The sequence below is a fragment of the Leucoraja erinacea genome, chromosome 31 (assembly GCF_028641065.1).
Source record: "Leucoraja erinacea ecotype New England chromosome 31, Leri_hhj_1, whole genome shotgun sequence".
NCBI classification, from domain to species: domain Eukaryota; kingdom Metazoa; phylum Chordata; class Chondrichthyes; order Rajiformes; family Rajidae; genus Leucoraja; species Leucoraja erinaceus.
The window spans coordinates 10,230,943-10,245,230 of NC_073407.1; the positions used below are offsets into that span (position 1 = coordinate 10,230,943).

Below are 14,288 nucleotides of genomic sequence, written 5' to 3' on the forward strand. Positions count from 1 at the left end.
AATGAAAGATACAGCCAGGAAACAGGCCTTTCGGTCCACAGCGTCTGTGCTGTGCTGACCATCTGTCACCCGTCCACACTAGCTCTATGATATTCTACTTTCTCACCCACTCCCCCCTACACACTGGGAACAATTTACAGTGGGCAGCTAATCTACAAACCCGCACGTCTTTGGGATATTGAATGAACTAGGAGCACCCGGAGGAATCCCACACAGTCAGAGGGAGAACGTGCAAACTCCACGCAGACAGCATCCGAGGTCAGGATCGAACCCGGGTCTCTGGCGCTGTGAGGCAGCGACTCTACCACTGTGCCGCCCCCTGATATACTGTACAAAAGACAAAGCTCGCATACAGTTTCTAAAAAGATACTTCCAATGTATTCCACTTGAACCAATTGTAACCACACTTCCATTTAATACTTAAACGCTTAACATTAAGCTACATAGAGCATCGTCAATGTCACATGAACTGCCCAGGATCACTCTTCAACCTGAAACATTCACCGTCTCTCCATAAATGCTGCTTAACCCACTGAGAAGTTCCAGTAATTTTTGATTTTATTTCAGACTTGCAACTAACTATAATGCTATAACATACTAAGTCCTGCACTCTGTCATATCTCTATGTGCTCTGCAAGGTGTATTTGTGCATGGCTTGATTATATTCATGGAACAAGCTGCCAGAAGAGGTAGTTCAGGCAGGGACCATCCCAACATTTAAGAAACAGTTAGACAGGTACATGGATAGGACAGGTTTGGAGGGATATGAGCTAAACGCAGAGAGGTGGGACCAGTGTAGCTGGGACATGTTGGCTGGTGTGGGCAAGTTGGGCCGAAGGGCCTGTTTCCATGCTGTATCTCTCTATGAGTCTATGACTATGCTTCATGTATAGTACGAGTTGTTTGGATAGCGTGCAGAAAGCAAAGTTTTTCGCTGTGGCTCTTTACTTTAGACTTGAGATATAGCGCAGAAACAAGCTCTTTGGAATCAAGTCCGTGCCAACTGGTGATCACTGCCCTATCCTACACACCAGGGACAATTTACAGTTTTCCCCGAAATCAATTAAACTACAAACCTGTACTTCTTTGGAGTGTGGGAGGAAACCGGAGCACCCGGAGAAAACCCACATGGTCACAAAGTGCAAACTCTGTACAGACGGCATCCGTCGTCAGGATCGAACCCGGGTCTATGGCGCTGTAAGCAGCAGCTCCACCACTGTGGCGTTTCAAATGCTGATAAGACTGGGACCCTTTGGATCTTGTACATAGAGGATCAGGAGACCGGATGAGGGTAGGGAGCTGAGATGCAACCTCATTGAGTGACAGAGCAGGGCTGAAGGGCCGAATGGCCGTGTACTTCGCTGCAGTCAACAAGTTTGTGAAGCTGCGATCCAGTCCCGAAATACAGCTCCAAACCCTCAATGCTGAGATCACACAGATCCAGATTCAGTGTCAGATTCTTCCCAGCTGTTATCAGGCAACTGAACCATCCTACCAACAACTTGAGAGCAGACCTGAGCTATTATTTACTTCATCCAAGTGGGCAGACGGGGAGGGGGTGAAGGGAGAAAAGAGGTGACCAGAGGAGGGGGGGTGTGGGCAATTAGGAATAGAGGGAAGGGGATAAGAGGAAAGAGGATTAGGGGGAGATGGAAAGGGGAAAATGGGGAAAGGGGATAGAGAGATGGGAAGGGGGAAGGGAGAAGGGGTAAAGGAAGAAGGGGAGAGAGGGAGGGGGATAACTGGAGGACAGAAACAGTGAAGGGTGGACAGGAAAAGGAGAGACGGAAAAGGGGGGAGAGGGAGGAGAAAGGGGGAAAGGGGGAAAGGGGAATGAATGTCGGTGCGCTGGGGGTTTACCGTTCTCCGCCGCCTGTTTGAGGTTTTCCAGCATGGTGTCGTAGTGAATTCTGCACAGGACCTTCTCCTCGACCAGCCCGAACTCCTCGCCCGTGGAGAGCTGCCTCTTGCAGGAGAAGCAGGCGAAGCAGGCCAGGTGGTAGGCGTTGCCCCTCGCCCTGCGCACCCAGTCACTGGCGAAGATCTGCCGCCCGCACCGGGCACAGGTGGTACCGAAGCGGCTGCAATGCAGAGAGCAACGGGTCAGTGCGGAGACACGGCCGGCGGGGAGAAGGGGGAAGGGGGAAGGGGACCGGGCCCGTGAGAACAGAGCGGCGCTTCCCAAAACCCCGACCCACCCCGGGAACACTGGGACCCTCATTCCCCCCCCCCCCCCCAAGCACCCACCCAACCAACCGCCTGTGAACACCCCCCTCCCCCCCTGAACTGGCCCCTCCCCTCTCTCTCTCTCTCCACCACCCTCCCAGTCTCCCTAACCCCACCGTCACTCTACTCCCCCCCACCCCATCCGCCCAACACTCCCCCACCCCACCACTGCCCCCGCTCACCAATCCCCTCCACCCTCCACACCTATTCTCCCCCACCCCTCCACCCTCAGTTCTTCCCCCTTCTCTCCCCCCTTCCCTCTCTCCTCCCTTCCCCTCTCCTCCCTGCCCTCCCCCTTCCCCCTCTCTCTCCCTCCTCCTCTCTCCTCTCCCTTCCCCTCTCCCCCCTTCCCTCCTCCTCCCTGTCTCCCCTCCCCTCTCTCTCCCTTCCCCCCCTCTCTCCCTTCCCCCTCTCCCTCCCTTCCTCTCGCCTCCCTTCCCCTCTCTCCTCCCCCTTCCTCTCTCCCCCCCCCTTCCCTCTCTCCTCCCTGTCTCCCCTTCCCTCTCTCTCCCTTCCCCCTCTCTCCTTCCCTCTCGCCTCCCTTCCCCTCTCTCCCCCCTTCCCTCTCTCCCCCCCCCTTCCCTCTCTCCTCCCTGTCTCCCCCTTCCCCCTCTCTCCCTTCCCTCTCTCTCCCTTCCCCCTCTCCCCCCTTCCCCTCTCTCTCCCTGTCTCCCCTTCCCTCTCTCTCCCTTCCCCCTCTCTCCCTTCCCTCTCTCTCCCCCTTTCCCCTCTCTCCCCCCTTCCCTCTCTCCTCCCCTCCCCCTTCCCTCTACACCACCCTCTCCCATCACCTCCAGATGTGTACAGCAATTCATCCATCACCCGCACAATTAAAACATGGTACAGTCTTCTCCCTACCACAGTCACCCAACCAGATGCAACTAAATTTAAAGTAGCTCTTTCTTCCCCAAAACCCTTTCTGGCTTAAGCCCTCCCTCCACCACCACCTCCAGTTTAAATTCCATTTGAGAAACCAAGAACCCTCCGCCCCTCCCTTCTTTCCACAATCCAAAATCCCAGGTTGCACTTTGGACGTTAATTGCAAGGTTGTGCGAGTGAAGCGGAAACTCCCTCACGAAACTCCCTCACTGGAGCGGACACCGTGTGATCCAACAACGGTACGGGTCCTTGTGTGAAACAGTTCGCTCTGTGTGTGTGGGTGTTAGTCTGAGCCGGGACCGGTCCAGGACACTGTGCCCCGCGCTGCCCGGGCCCGGGCTAAAGAGGCGAGACGGTGCAACAAGGTGTTTATAACACAACCTGCATGGGTTATTTTTCATGGGGTTGTGTTTATTTGTGGGAGGAAAGACCATGACGGTATTAATCATTTCTTACAGGCATGAGACCCGTCTCACAATCCAACTCTTAACTCTTTCCTTGCCGAACCCCGAGACACATTCACGTCGCTGGCTAAATACACGAACTCTCTCCCATTCGGCCCATCGGGTCGATGACAACCCACGGAGCAATCCCATTAGTTTAGAGATGTAGCGCGGAAAGTGACCCTTCATCCCACCGAGTCCGCGCCCACCAACGACCACCCCTACACTAGTTCTGTCCACACACTCGGGACAATTTACAGAAGCCAATTAACCCACAAACCTGCATGTCTTTGAAATGTGGGAAGAAATCGGAGCACCTGGAGAAAACCCACGCGGTCACAGGGAAACTCAGTACCGACAGCACCCGTGGTCAGGATCGAACCCGGGTCTCCGAAGCTGCAACTCTACCGCTGCACTACTATGTATTGTATAATTTGCCCACAAGCCAATTCCCTGTCTAATCCCGCTTGACTCTACGTTTATAGACACAGAATGCTGGAGTAATTCGGCGGGTCAGGCAGCATCACTAGAGGAAAAATAATACGTCATGTTTCGGGTCGAAATCCCCTTTTCAGACTGTCATGTATTTTTGTGTGGGAAGGAAATGCAGATGCTGGTTTAAACCGAAGAAAGACACGAAAAGCTGGAGTAACTCAGCGGGCCAAACTCAGCGGATCTGTCAGATGTCCGACCCGCTACTGCCTGTCCCGCTGACTTACTCCAGCTTTTTGTGTCACCTATTCATGTTCTCCAGAGATGCTGTCTGACCCGTTCAGTGACTCCAGCGCGTTGTGTCTATCGCCGTTATAAACCAGCATCTGCAGTTCCTTCCTACACATTGACTCTGTACCGCTCATCTACATTAACCCTCTGGCACCCGGGGGTGGGACAAGCAAACTCCCCAGACAGGCACACACTTCACACAAAGGGAGGTGGGTATATGGGACGAGCTGGCGGAGGAGGTAGTTGAGGCGGGGACAAGTTTAGAGGGATATGGGCCAAACGCAGGTAAGTGCGAATTGTGTAGGTGGGCCATGTTGATCGGTGTGGGCAAGTTGGGCCGAAGGGCCTGTTTCCATGCTGTATCGCTCTTTGGCGTCACTGGGGCCCCGGTAACCTGGCATTGCGGGCCAGTGGCTTTCCCCGCTGCGCCACTCACGCCGTCCCATCAAACTCTCTCCCATTCGCATTGTGCAACTTGCAATCAAATGCGAATTTTATTTTCGGAGCTGAGTCCCAAGGTCAGACATTCCCAACACAACCAACTCTACATTTCTAGGCCTCTCGTTCAGTCTTTCACCCCCGCTGTCCCCCACGGTAAACTAGGAATCTCAGACAGCGCATGTGGGATCGTTTCAAAGACATTACATCAAGCAAAGTTATTAAACGCTGTTGAATGATAGATTTGTCAACGAAAAGTGGGATCTATGCAACTATCACATTTGTTTTTGCGATTAAAATTCTGCAGATAATTTTTATTCATATTAGGACATTAGTCGTCACTGTGATGTACAACGGTTTGTTTTTATTTTTATAATCCCCCCCCCCCCCCCCAAAAAAAAAACGGGATTTCAAGCGAAGAATGAAGGTCGGAAGTTACCCATGCTCGTGGGATGGAAGGTGTGTGCCAATGTAAATAGAAATGGACTCAACTTGGGCTTGTAAGGCAATCACACTTTAACCGCTCAATTTCTCAAAAGCTAAAACATTGAAGTAATCCTGATCCCATCAACACAATGTTGTAAACATTACTACAGTGATGCTTGGAGCATCGTAGAACATAGAACAGTACAGCACAGGAACAGACCCTTCGGCCCATAACGTCCGTTCCCAACATGATGCCGAGTTAAACTAATCTCCTCTGTCCGCACATGATCCATATCCCTCCATTCCCTGGTTTCATGTGCCCGTGCAAAAGCCTCTTAAACACCACTGTTGTATCTGTCTCCACCGCCATCCCTGGCAGTCAACGCTCTCTGTGTAAAATAAAACTTGCCCCACGTATCTCCTTTAAACTTTGCCCCTCTCGCCTTAAAGCAAAGCCTTCTAGTTTAAAAAAAAACACTATTTGAAAAATAATCCGTTTGCTAATCTTACAATGCTGATGAGAATTATGTTTAATAATTTCCAATACCTATATGTACTTTATGTAAATGCATTAACAATGTCAGTGATTAATATTCAGTGATGATTGCATAATGAATTCAAATAAAGTCACAGCGTTTAATTCATGCTGAGTGGCTTATCCGTCTACTCGTTCTATTTTCTGTTTGACTTTTTTTCCCTTCAATTTATTTCTAATCAGGCAACTTTTCATATTTGTTCCGCAATGATGATAAAAAAAAACAACATTTGATGTTATTCACTGTATTCTGGTATCTTGTAAAAATAAATTAAGACTAAAATCATCTCTGGTCTTATCCAGAAACAGTCCTTTTACAGGAAGTACGGAGACAAAATGAAGAGCGAAATATCATGTTCCATGTTCCATTTGATGTGTTCAAGGGAGAGTTAGATATAGCTCTAACGGAATCAAGGGATATGGGGAGAAAGCAAGAACGGGGTACTGAATTTGGACGATCAGCCATGATCATATTGAATGGCGGTGCTGGCCCGAACGGGTCGAATGGCCTACTCCTGCGCCTATTTTCTATGTTTCAATGTCTTCCAATTCAATTTGAATAATCAATAAAACTGGCCCATGGACTCACACAATTAAGTAAAAAAAAAAAACAGACTTCATAGATTAAAATACATATAATTATCTTGGTTCGGGAGAGACAAAATGACGTGAAAGGGACGTCAACGTTAAAACGTTACGACCTAACGTCCAACGAAACAAGTTTTCGAAGATAGACACAAAGTGCCGGAAGAACACAGCGGGTCAGGCAGCGTCTCTAGAGAAAAAGGGATGGGTGACATTTCGGGTCGAAGCCCTTCTTCAGACTGAGGGGCAGGGGAAAGGGAAACTAGATGTATGAAAAGGTTCAGAACAATCTGCCTGGCCCGCTGAGTTACTCCAGCATGTTGTGCCTATCTTCGATGTAAACCTGCATCTGCAGTTCCTTCCAAAAATATTTCATTAATTTCAAGTAACCCCTCTCTCTCCATCCATCCCCCACTCATGTCGCACCAGCTTCTCGTTCACACCTAGAATACAGCCAACAATGGCCGGTTTCCTTTATCATCGTTGCGTTTTTTTTTTTGGGGGGGGGGATATTTTTAATTCATTTGTTCATTCACCTCTCTACATCACAGTCTCCACCTCTCGTTTCCCTTTCCCCTGACTCCAGTCTGAAGAAGGGTCTCGATCCCATTCCTTCTCTCTGGAGTTGCTGCCTGCCCCACTGAGTTAACTCCAGCATTTTTGTGTCTATCTTCGGATAGCTTCACTTTGTTGGACAAACAACAGCCAATTTGCGTGTGACAGCCACTTACTTCACGCTTGTTATCTTGGGGCAGCGTCCAACCTGGGGCCATGGCAAATTTCAAGGGGGGGGGCACAGGGAAACATTGGGATTTAGGGGGTCACGGGTTCAATGAAGGGGGGCACAGAGCTTCCAAAATTTTCAGTTTAATAAATTTAAATCTATGTAGTTGAAATATTTTTGATGTTTGTGGAATAGAATAAAAGAAAATATATATGCAACTAATAGACACTGATATTTTTATGGAAGGTATTATAATATTGAAGTACTTTTTTTTCCCGCTAATAATGTCGGCGGGAAAAATTTGAACACAAAAATTAAAAGATCCCAAGGGGGCCATGAGCTAAAAAAAGGTTGGAAGCCACTGCTTTAAAACATTGGTGAATGCTTGTTTTTATACGGACGAGTATGTTTTTAGCTTTTAAGAAGGAACTGCAGATGCTGGAAAATCGAAGGTATCACAAAAATGCTGGAGAAACTCAGCGGGTGCAGCAGCATCTATGGAGCGAAGGAAATAGGCAACGTTTCGGGACGAAACGTTGCCTATTTCCTTCGCTCCATAGATGCTGCTGCACCCGCTGAGTTTCTCCAGCATTTTTGTATACCTTATGTATATAGCTTGGCTGTTCTCAGTACTGGGACCAATACACCGCTCTCCTTAAACATGCATTGTGTACATTCATACATTGATGATATTTGTGTAGCATCTTAGAAATATTCATCGTAGCTTTGCTTTGGCAAATGGCTGGGATTTCAAAGCAGCTTCGTTGCCAAGCTGTCCAATATAATAAGAAATACACTGAACAGCAACACAATGGCCATCCTACAATAACATAGTTTCCCCTTGACCTATATTGTGGCAGCATTACATTCTAAGATGGGTGAATGTAGAACTCGTCAATGGGGATATCACGTCAATACTCTGCAATTTACATCCATTACATTCACTTATTTTACTTCACCTCTTCCCCTCCCAGGTAATTTTTTTAAACACCGCTCTTCTCACCACCTGTCCCCTCTCCCTTCAAGTAAGTGCGGACCTCAAGTAAGTGCTGGACATGTCCAAACGGGTCTAGTAGTACTCCAATACCTGACCTGGTGTGTAACAGTCACACGCGCACACACACACACACACACACACACACACACACACACAGGCACTCACACAGGCACTCACACACACAGGCATACACACACGCACACACATACAGGCACTCACACAGGCACTCACACACACAGGCATACACACACACAGGCACACACACACACACACACGCACACAGGCATACACACACACACACACAGACGCACACACACACACACACACAGGCATACACACACAGACGCGCACACATACACACACACACACACACACAGGCATACACACACACAGAAACACATGCAGAAAGAAACTCATCTCATATACACATTTACACACACACACAGGCACACACACACACGCACACACACGCACGCACACACACACGTACACACACACACACACACACACACACACACACACACACACACACACACAGGCATACACACACACACACACGTGCACACTCATATATATATACGCACGCAGTCGCATACACAAGCACACAGTCGCATACACACACACACACACATGCCGACGGAAATTCTCTCACCTCATGTAAACACACACACACAGAATACACATGCATACAAGAAATTCTCATGCTTTACAAACAAATATATACACAGGCGATAGAACATTTATATATATATCTCTCTCTCACACACACTCAGACATAAACCCTCTCACCTAATATAAACGCACGGTAGACACAAAATGCTGGAGAACAGCCGGACAGGCAACACCTCTGAGAGAAGGAATGGGTGACCTTTCGGGTCGAGATCTTTCTTCAGACTCAACGTCAGCATATAAACGTACAGTGTACATATGCACACGTATACACACAAACTACACAGGCCAACACAAGCCCTCTCGCACTTCACATACGCACAGGCACACAAGCATCGTGGTGCTTGACTAATCACCGGATAGGACATGTAAGCTTTTCACAGCATCCAGCACATTACGCCAGCCCACACAATGAAACCTGAAATGTTGCCTGTCCATTCCCTGCCCAGATGCTACCTGACCCACAGACTTCCTCCAGCAGCACCCTGAGTATTTTCAGATTCCAGCATCTGCAGTTCCCTGTGTCACGGGGTTTTATCGATAGCGCGGCGCATCACATGGATGGTACAAATCTACACGTATGCAATCTCTAGTGTCCCAGAGAAATGTCCCAGGAATGGACTGTCTGTGATGGTGGTGGTGGTTGTGGGGTCGGGGGTGGGTGGGTGGGGGAGGATTTGGTGACCTGGCGAGTATGTAATCGCTGAATACTCTAAGGCTATAATGTTCAAAGCCTGCAGCCCCATAAAGATGACATGTGTTCGCTCGGAACTTTGCTCAGCCTTTACATTCATGCAGAATATTATTGCAGGAAGCAATATGTGATGGGAAACATAATAGTTTCTCACAAACTAAAAAAAAGGAAATCAGTCTTTAAAGGGTAATAGAATCCAGAACTTGTTATTGTTGCAATTTTTCCGATCAATCAAAACAAATAGGAATTTAAGTTATTTTCAAAAATCAACATTTGTAACAATGGAGGGTATTTTTAGAAATTTGCTAAAAACGATTATAGTGGGGAATGTCCTTCGCTTAAAGCCGACAGCTTATTTCTTTTAAGGTAAGGACACATTTATTTAGCTGTCAATGATGGAGATTTATAGTCAGAAAATTGATAAACCAGGCTTCCTGTTATATTGCCAAAGTACATCTGTAAGATCTGCATGAAAGCACTAAATCCCAGACGATGAATATACTCTCTCACACTTTCCCTCCCTTCCTCTCTCACTCCCTCCTCCCCTCCCTACATCACACACACTCTCTCTCTCTCTCTCTCTCTCTCTCTCTCTCTCTCTCTCTCTCTCTCTCTCTCTCTCTCTCTCTCTCTCTCACACACACACACACACACACACACACACACACACACACTACATGTCTCTCTCTTCTCTCTCTCTCTCTCTCACACTCCCTCTCCCTCTCTCTCTCTCTCTCTCTCTCTCTCTCTCTCTCTCTCTCTCTATCTCTCTCTCTATCTCTCTCTCTCTCTCTCTCTCTCTCTCTCTCTCTCTCTCTCTCTCTCTCTCTCTCTCTCTCTCTCTCTCTCTCTCTCTCTCTCACACACACACACACACACACACACACACTCTCTGTCTCTGTCTCTCTCTCTGTCTCTGTCTCTCTCTCACCGCCCCCTCTCTCATACACACACATACACACCCCCCTTCTCTCCCTCTCCCTCCTACTTCGATAGGATCTCGTGCAGCGACACAGTTGAATTATTCATTGGCTCTAGACTTAATTTATTAAAGTCTATTAAAGATAGTTTGTGAAGTCACAATGTAATTGGTGGGGAAAATAGACGGCAAAGTTTGATGCAAATATGCTACTACTTCTGTACGTTGGCGATGGCACCTTTATCTCTGAACTGGAAGGTTCGAATCTCACTCAACTTTCCCCATTCAGAGTTGCAGATGCCAAAAGGCTTAACAGAATGAAATCTATGGAGGGGATGGATAGGCAACGTTTCAGGTAAGGGACCCATTTACAGAGAGATTGCAGTTCCCTTCCCAGCCAGGTATGTTTCAAAAGCACCAACTGTAAAAGCACTTATTGGACCCCGAAAGTCATGAAAAGTTACAGTTATAGAGCGATGCAGCGTGAACAAATACGCGTCCATATATATATATATATATATAGGTGGACAAAAATGCTGGAGAAACTCAGCGGGTGCAGCAGCATCTATGGAGCGAAGGAAATAGGCAACGTTTCGGGACGAAACGTTGCCTATTTCCTTCGCTCCATAGATGCTGCTGCACCCGCTGAGTTTTCCAGCATTTTTGTCTACCTTCGATTTTCCAGCATCTGCAGTTCCTTCTTAAACTCCATATATATGTCCAAATGTTTTTTAAAAAATCATAATTCCACCCGCTTCTGCGGCGTCTTCAGGCAGCTCATTCCAGATACAGGCTACAAAGTTTCCCCTGATGTTCCTCTTAAGTCTCTCCCCTCACACCTTGACCTAGACTCTCTACTTTAATAATCCTCCATCCTGAGAAAAAGGCTGTGGCGTTCACTGTATCCATGTCCCTCATATTCTTGTACACCTTGATAGGTCCTTCAAAAATGTTAAAAGTTCTTAATTTTCCTTTTAATTAAATGCCTAATTCATGTTCAGTATACATCGTCAAACTGGTTTAGACCGTGTTGATTAATACATTGGATAAAACCTGGTGGATATATCTTTGATGTGCTTTTGATGACATTATGGTATTACATAATAAAAAAAAAGGGCAGATAATAAATGCTTGGCTTGCATATGCTAATTCCTGTTTAATATTGTATTCCAAAGTTGGGTTTTTTTTTTTAACCAGGGCCGGCACAGAGGCGCAGCGGTGGAGCTGCAACAGCGCCAGAGACCCGGGTTCAATCCTGACTAATGGTGCTGTCTGTACGGAGTTTGTACCGTTCTCTCCGTGACCTGCGCGGGTTTCCTCCCACACTCCAAAGATGTACAGGTTCGGAGGTAAAATTGTGAATTGTCTCTAGCGTGTAGGATAGTACGGGGTGATCGCCGGAGGGGGGGCTGAAGTGGCCGAAGGGCCAGTTTCTGCGCTGTATCTATAAACTAAGCTAAACAAAACAAAGCGCAGCTGGTCGAATCTCTAGAGATCCAACGCTGATCTCGGGTGCTATCTATGTGGAGTTTGCAAGTTCTCCATGATCCCCCGTGGATATCTTCCCAGGTGCTCCAGGGAGCATTAATGCACAATACATACTTGAGGGCCATCTCACACATGATGGGCCGAACGGTCTGTTTCTACTCTATGTGGCTCCACGAGTTCCCCCCCAAAGAACACTCACTTGCATCACCTGCAACTTAACACAGGTGTTGCAAAGAACTTTTTTTTTCCTGATGCAAAAGGGACTCTGCAGACAGGTCTGGATACTGACGGCGAAAGACTTGGCGGTTATATCTCCTGACAGGCCTCCGTCTCTTGAAATTATGTTCCATTTGATTCAGTGTTTTAAAAGCTGAATTCAAAACAGCCCAGTCTCAATTCCACTCCAATGAAATCACCATCAGCAGAGTCCCAAAGTGAAACTTCATAGCTTCGCACAGAGTCGACTCGGTTCCACGCAAAATATCTACTTCAAACTGCCTCAAGCAACCTTTCAGACTAGTAAATACATCAACAAAAGCCATCTGAGAGTCTTTGATAAATATTTAAATACATTCCTTCAGAATATCTATTATGTGACATACACTGAATGCATATTCCTTTCAGAAATTTAATTGGAAACGGCTAAGTTTAACGATGGAAGTTTAACGGTTTAAATGAAGCTGTAATTTCTCTAAAATAGGAATCAGTCAGTGCAAAAGTGTAAATAAGGCAAATTAAAGCTCAAATTTCAAACCAATAGGAGACATTTTTAAGTTTTCAAAGTCACCATTAAAATATTTTCAGACACTTGCATTTGTACTTTGTACCCAACCTGCTGAGTATTTCCACTATTTTTGCTTTTATTTGCACACTCTTCACTGCAAAATGTTGGGATTTAAGTCAATTCTGAAATTGATTGCCAGCGAAATGCCTGAACAAAGCAAACAAACCGCAGCTAGACGTCAAACAGAAAATATAATTCTGGTGATCCAGCTCTTAGGACTAAGGGAATCAAGGGATATGGGGGGAAAGCAGGAAGGGGGTACTGATTTTAGATGATCAGCCATGCTTGAAGGGCCGAATGGCCTATTCCTGAACCTATCTTTCTATGTTTCCTTGTTTCTATGTTTCTATCAGGTCAACATTTAAAATATGATTTATCAATACCAAATAATAATTAGGTTGATCTAGAGTGGTGTCACCAAGAAGAATTTACCACGGCATACGAAACATATCTGGTGTATAATTGTTATAGTTCAGTTCCCATTTTAGGAGAAATGGAATGGACAGACCAATAATGGAACAAAAGTGAACTATGTATGTGTTTGAAGGAAGTACAGATGGGTGTCTATCATCAGTTTTAACTATGATATTTCTACCTCACCATAAATTACCCCTCCAATTTAATTTTGAAAGCTCAGGTATTTTCAAGCTCTGTTTCATCTTTTTTAATAGATTTAAAAGATATAACATAGCTCCATAGATGCTGCCGCACCCGCTGAGTTTCTGCAGCACTTTTGTCTACCTTAAAAAATATAACACACTGTTACACAATAAGATCTTTTTGTAAAAATTAGAAAGCTGGATCTCTTAATGGATTTCTTAATGCCCCAATCATATATTACAATGTCTTGTATTATTTTTGAAGTACTATAATGTTATCTTTTATAAATCTTGTCACATCCTAATGGCAAAACTGATTTCCGCTGTTTCAATGTGGCTCTGGAATAAGTATTTTTCAGTTTGAATTGATTCTGTTTCAATATTAAAAAAAAGTAAAATTCTTGTTGGAGAATAATGTCATTAATATTATTAGTGCCAACTGTTGCCAAAATCTAGGCCAAGGAGATGTTTGAGGGATCTTGTACTTTATTATCCACTGCTGGAGTTGAAACAACTTATCTCTGCAATCTCCTTCATTTTAAGCTTTTTAAGATGATTTTAATGGACATTTAAAAAGTTGAGATAATTGAATTGGGCTGTCAGTGTTATATTACGACATCAGTTTCATATAAATATATCTACTTCCATAATTCTGATATTGCGTGAATCTTAAAACCGAAAAAAAAATCTTATCTTGGCTTCAGTTTTCAGACTATAATTGGTAAAAGATTGCCTCACGGACATTTGGCTGCAGACTGTATATCACATTGTGAAACATGAACTTGGTCAGCAAAAGGAAGATCAGGTCTTGTGCCAAGAAGGTGCCAGGTTTGGATGCCGCCACACCAGCAATGCTGGAGCCAAATGCTGGAGCTCTCCCGAGAGCGCCCCACTCCCCCAGTTCCATTGGACTCAAGACCCAGTCTCAGTTTACATCCGGGTAACTCTTCCCTCTTGTACTTTCTAAATTAGCTCTCCTAGTAAAAACATGATGAAACTGAGCCAATGCACCCCCCACTACCCCCCCTCCCCCCTCCCCCCTCCCCCTGTCCACAAAGCCTCTGATTTATTTACTGGACTTGACATCTCTAATTAATTGGAGAACCCCAATGTCCAGGAAATGCCAGACGTGAAGAAGAAATCAAATAGGAAATTGTAT

The 14,288-nt window shown here is 46.0% G+C and overlaps 2 protein-coding genes across 4 annotated transcripts in view; one reads left to right on the plus strand and one right to left on the minus strand.

Annotated features, from left to right (window-relative positions):
- The window catches only part of mrrf (mitochondrial ribosome recycling factor), a 197,392-nt gene that overhangs the window by 85,418 nt on the left and 97,686 nt on the right, over positions 1-14,288 (plus strand). The gene's annotated exons all lie outside the window — the stretch shown is intronic.
- The window catches only part of lhx6a (LIM homeobox 6a), a 57,069-nt gene that overhangs the window by 23,083 nt on the left and 19,698 nt on the right, over positions 1-14,288 (minus strand). For all 3 annotated transcript variants that reach the window (XM_055659892.1, XM_055659893.1, XM_055659894.1), the window contains one exon: positions 1,861-2,081. In XM_055659892.1, the coding sequence (XP_055515867.1) occupies positions 1,861-2,081 (221 nt within the window). The remainder of the gene's footprint in view (positions 1-1,860; positions 2,082-14,288) is intronic.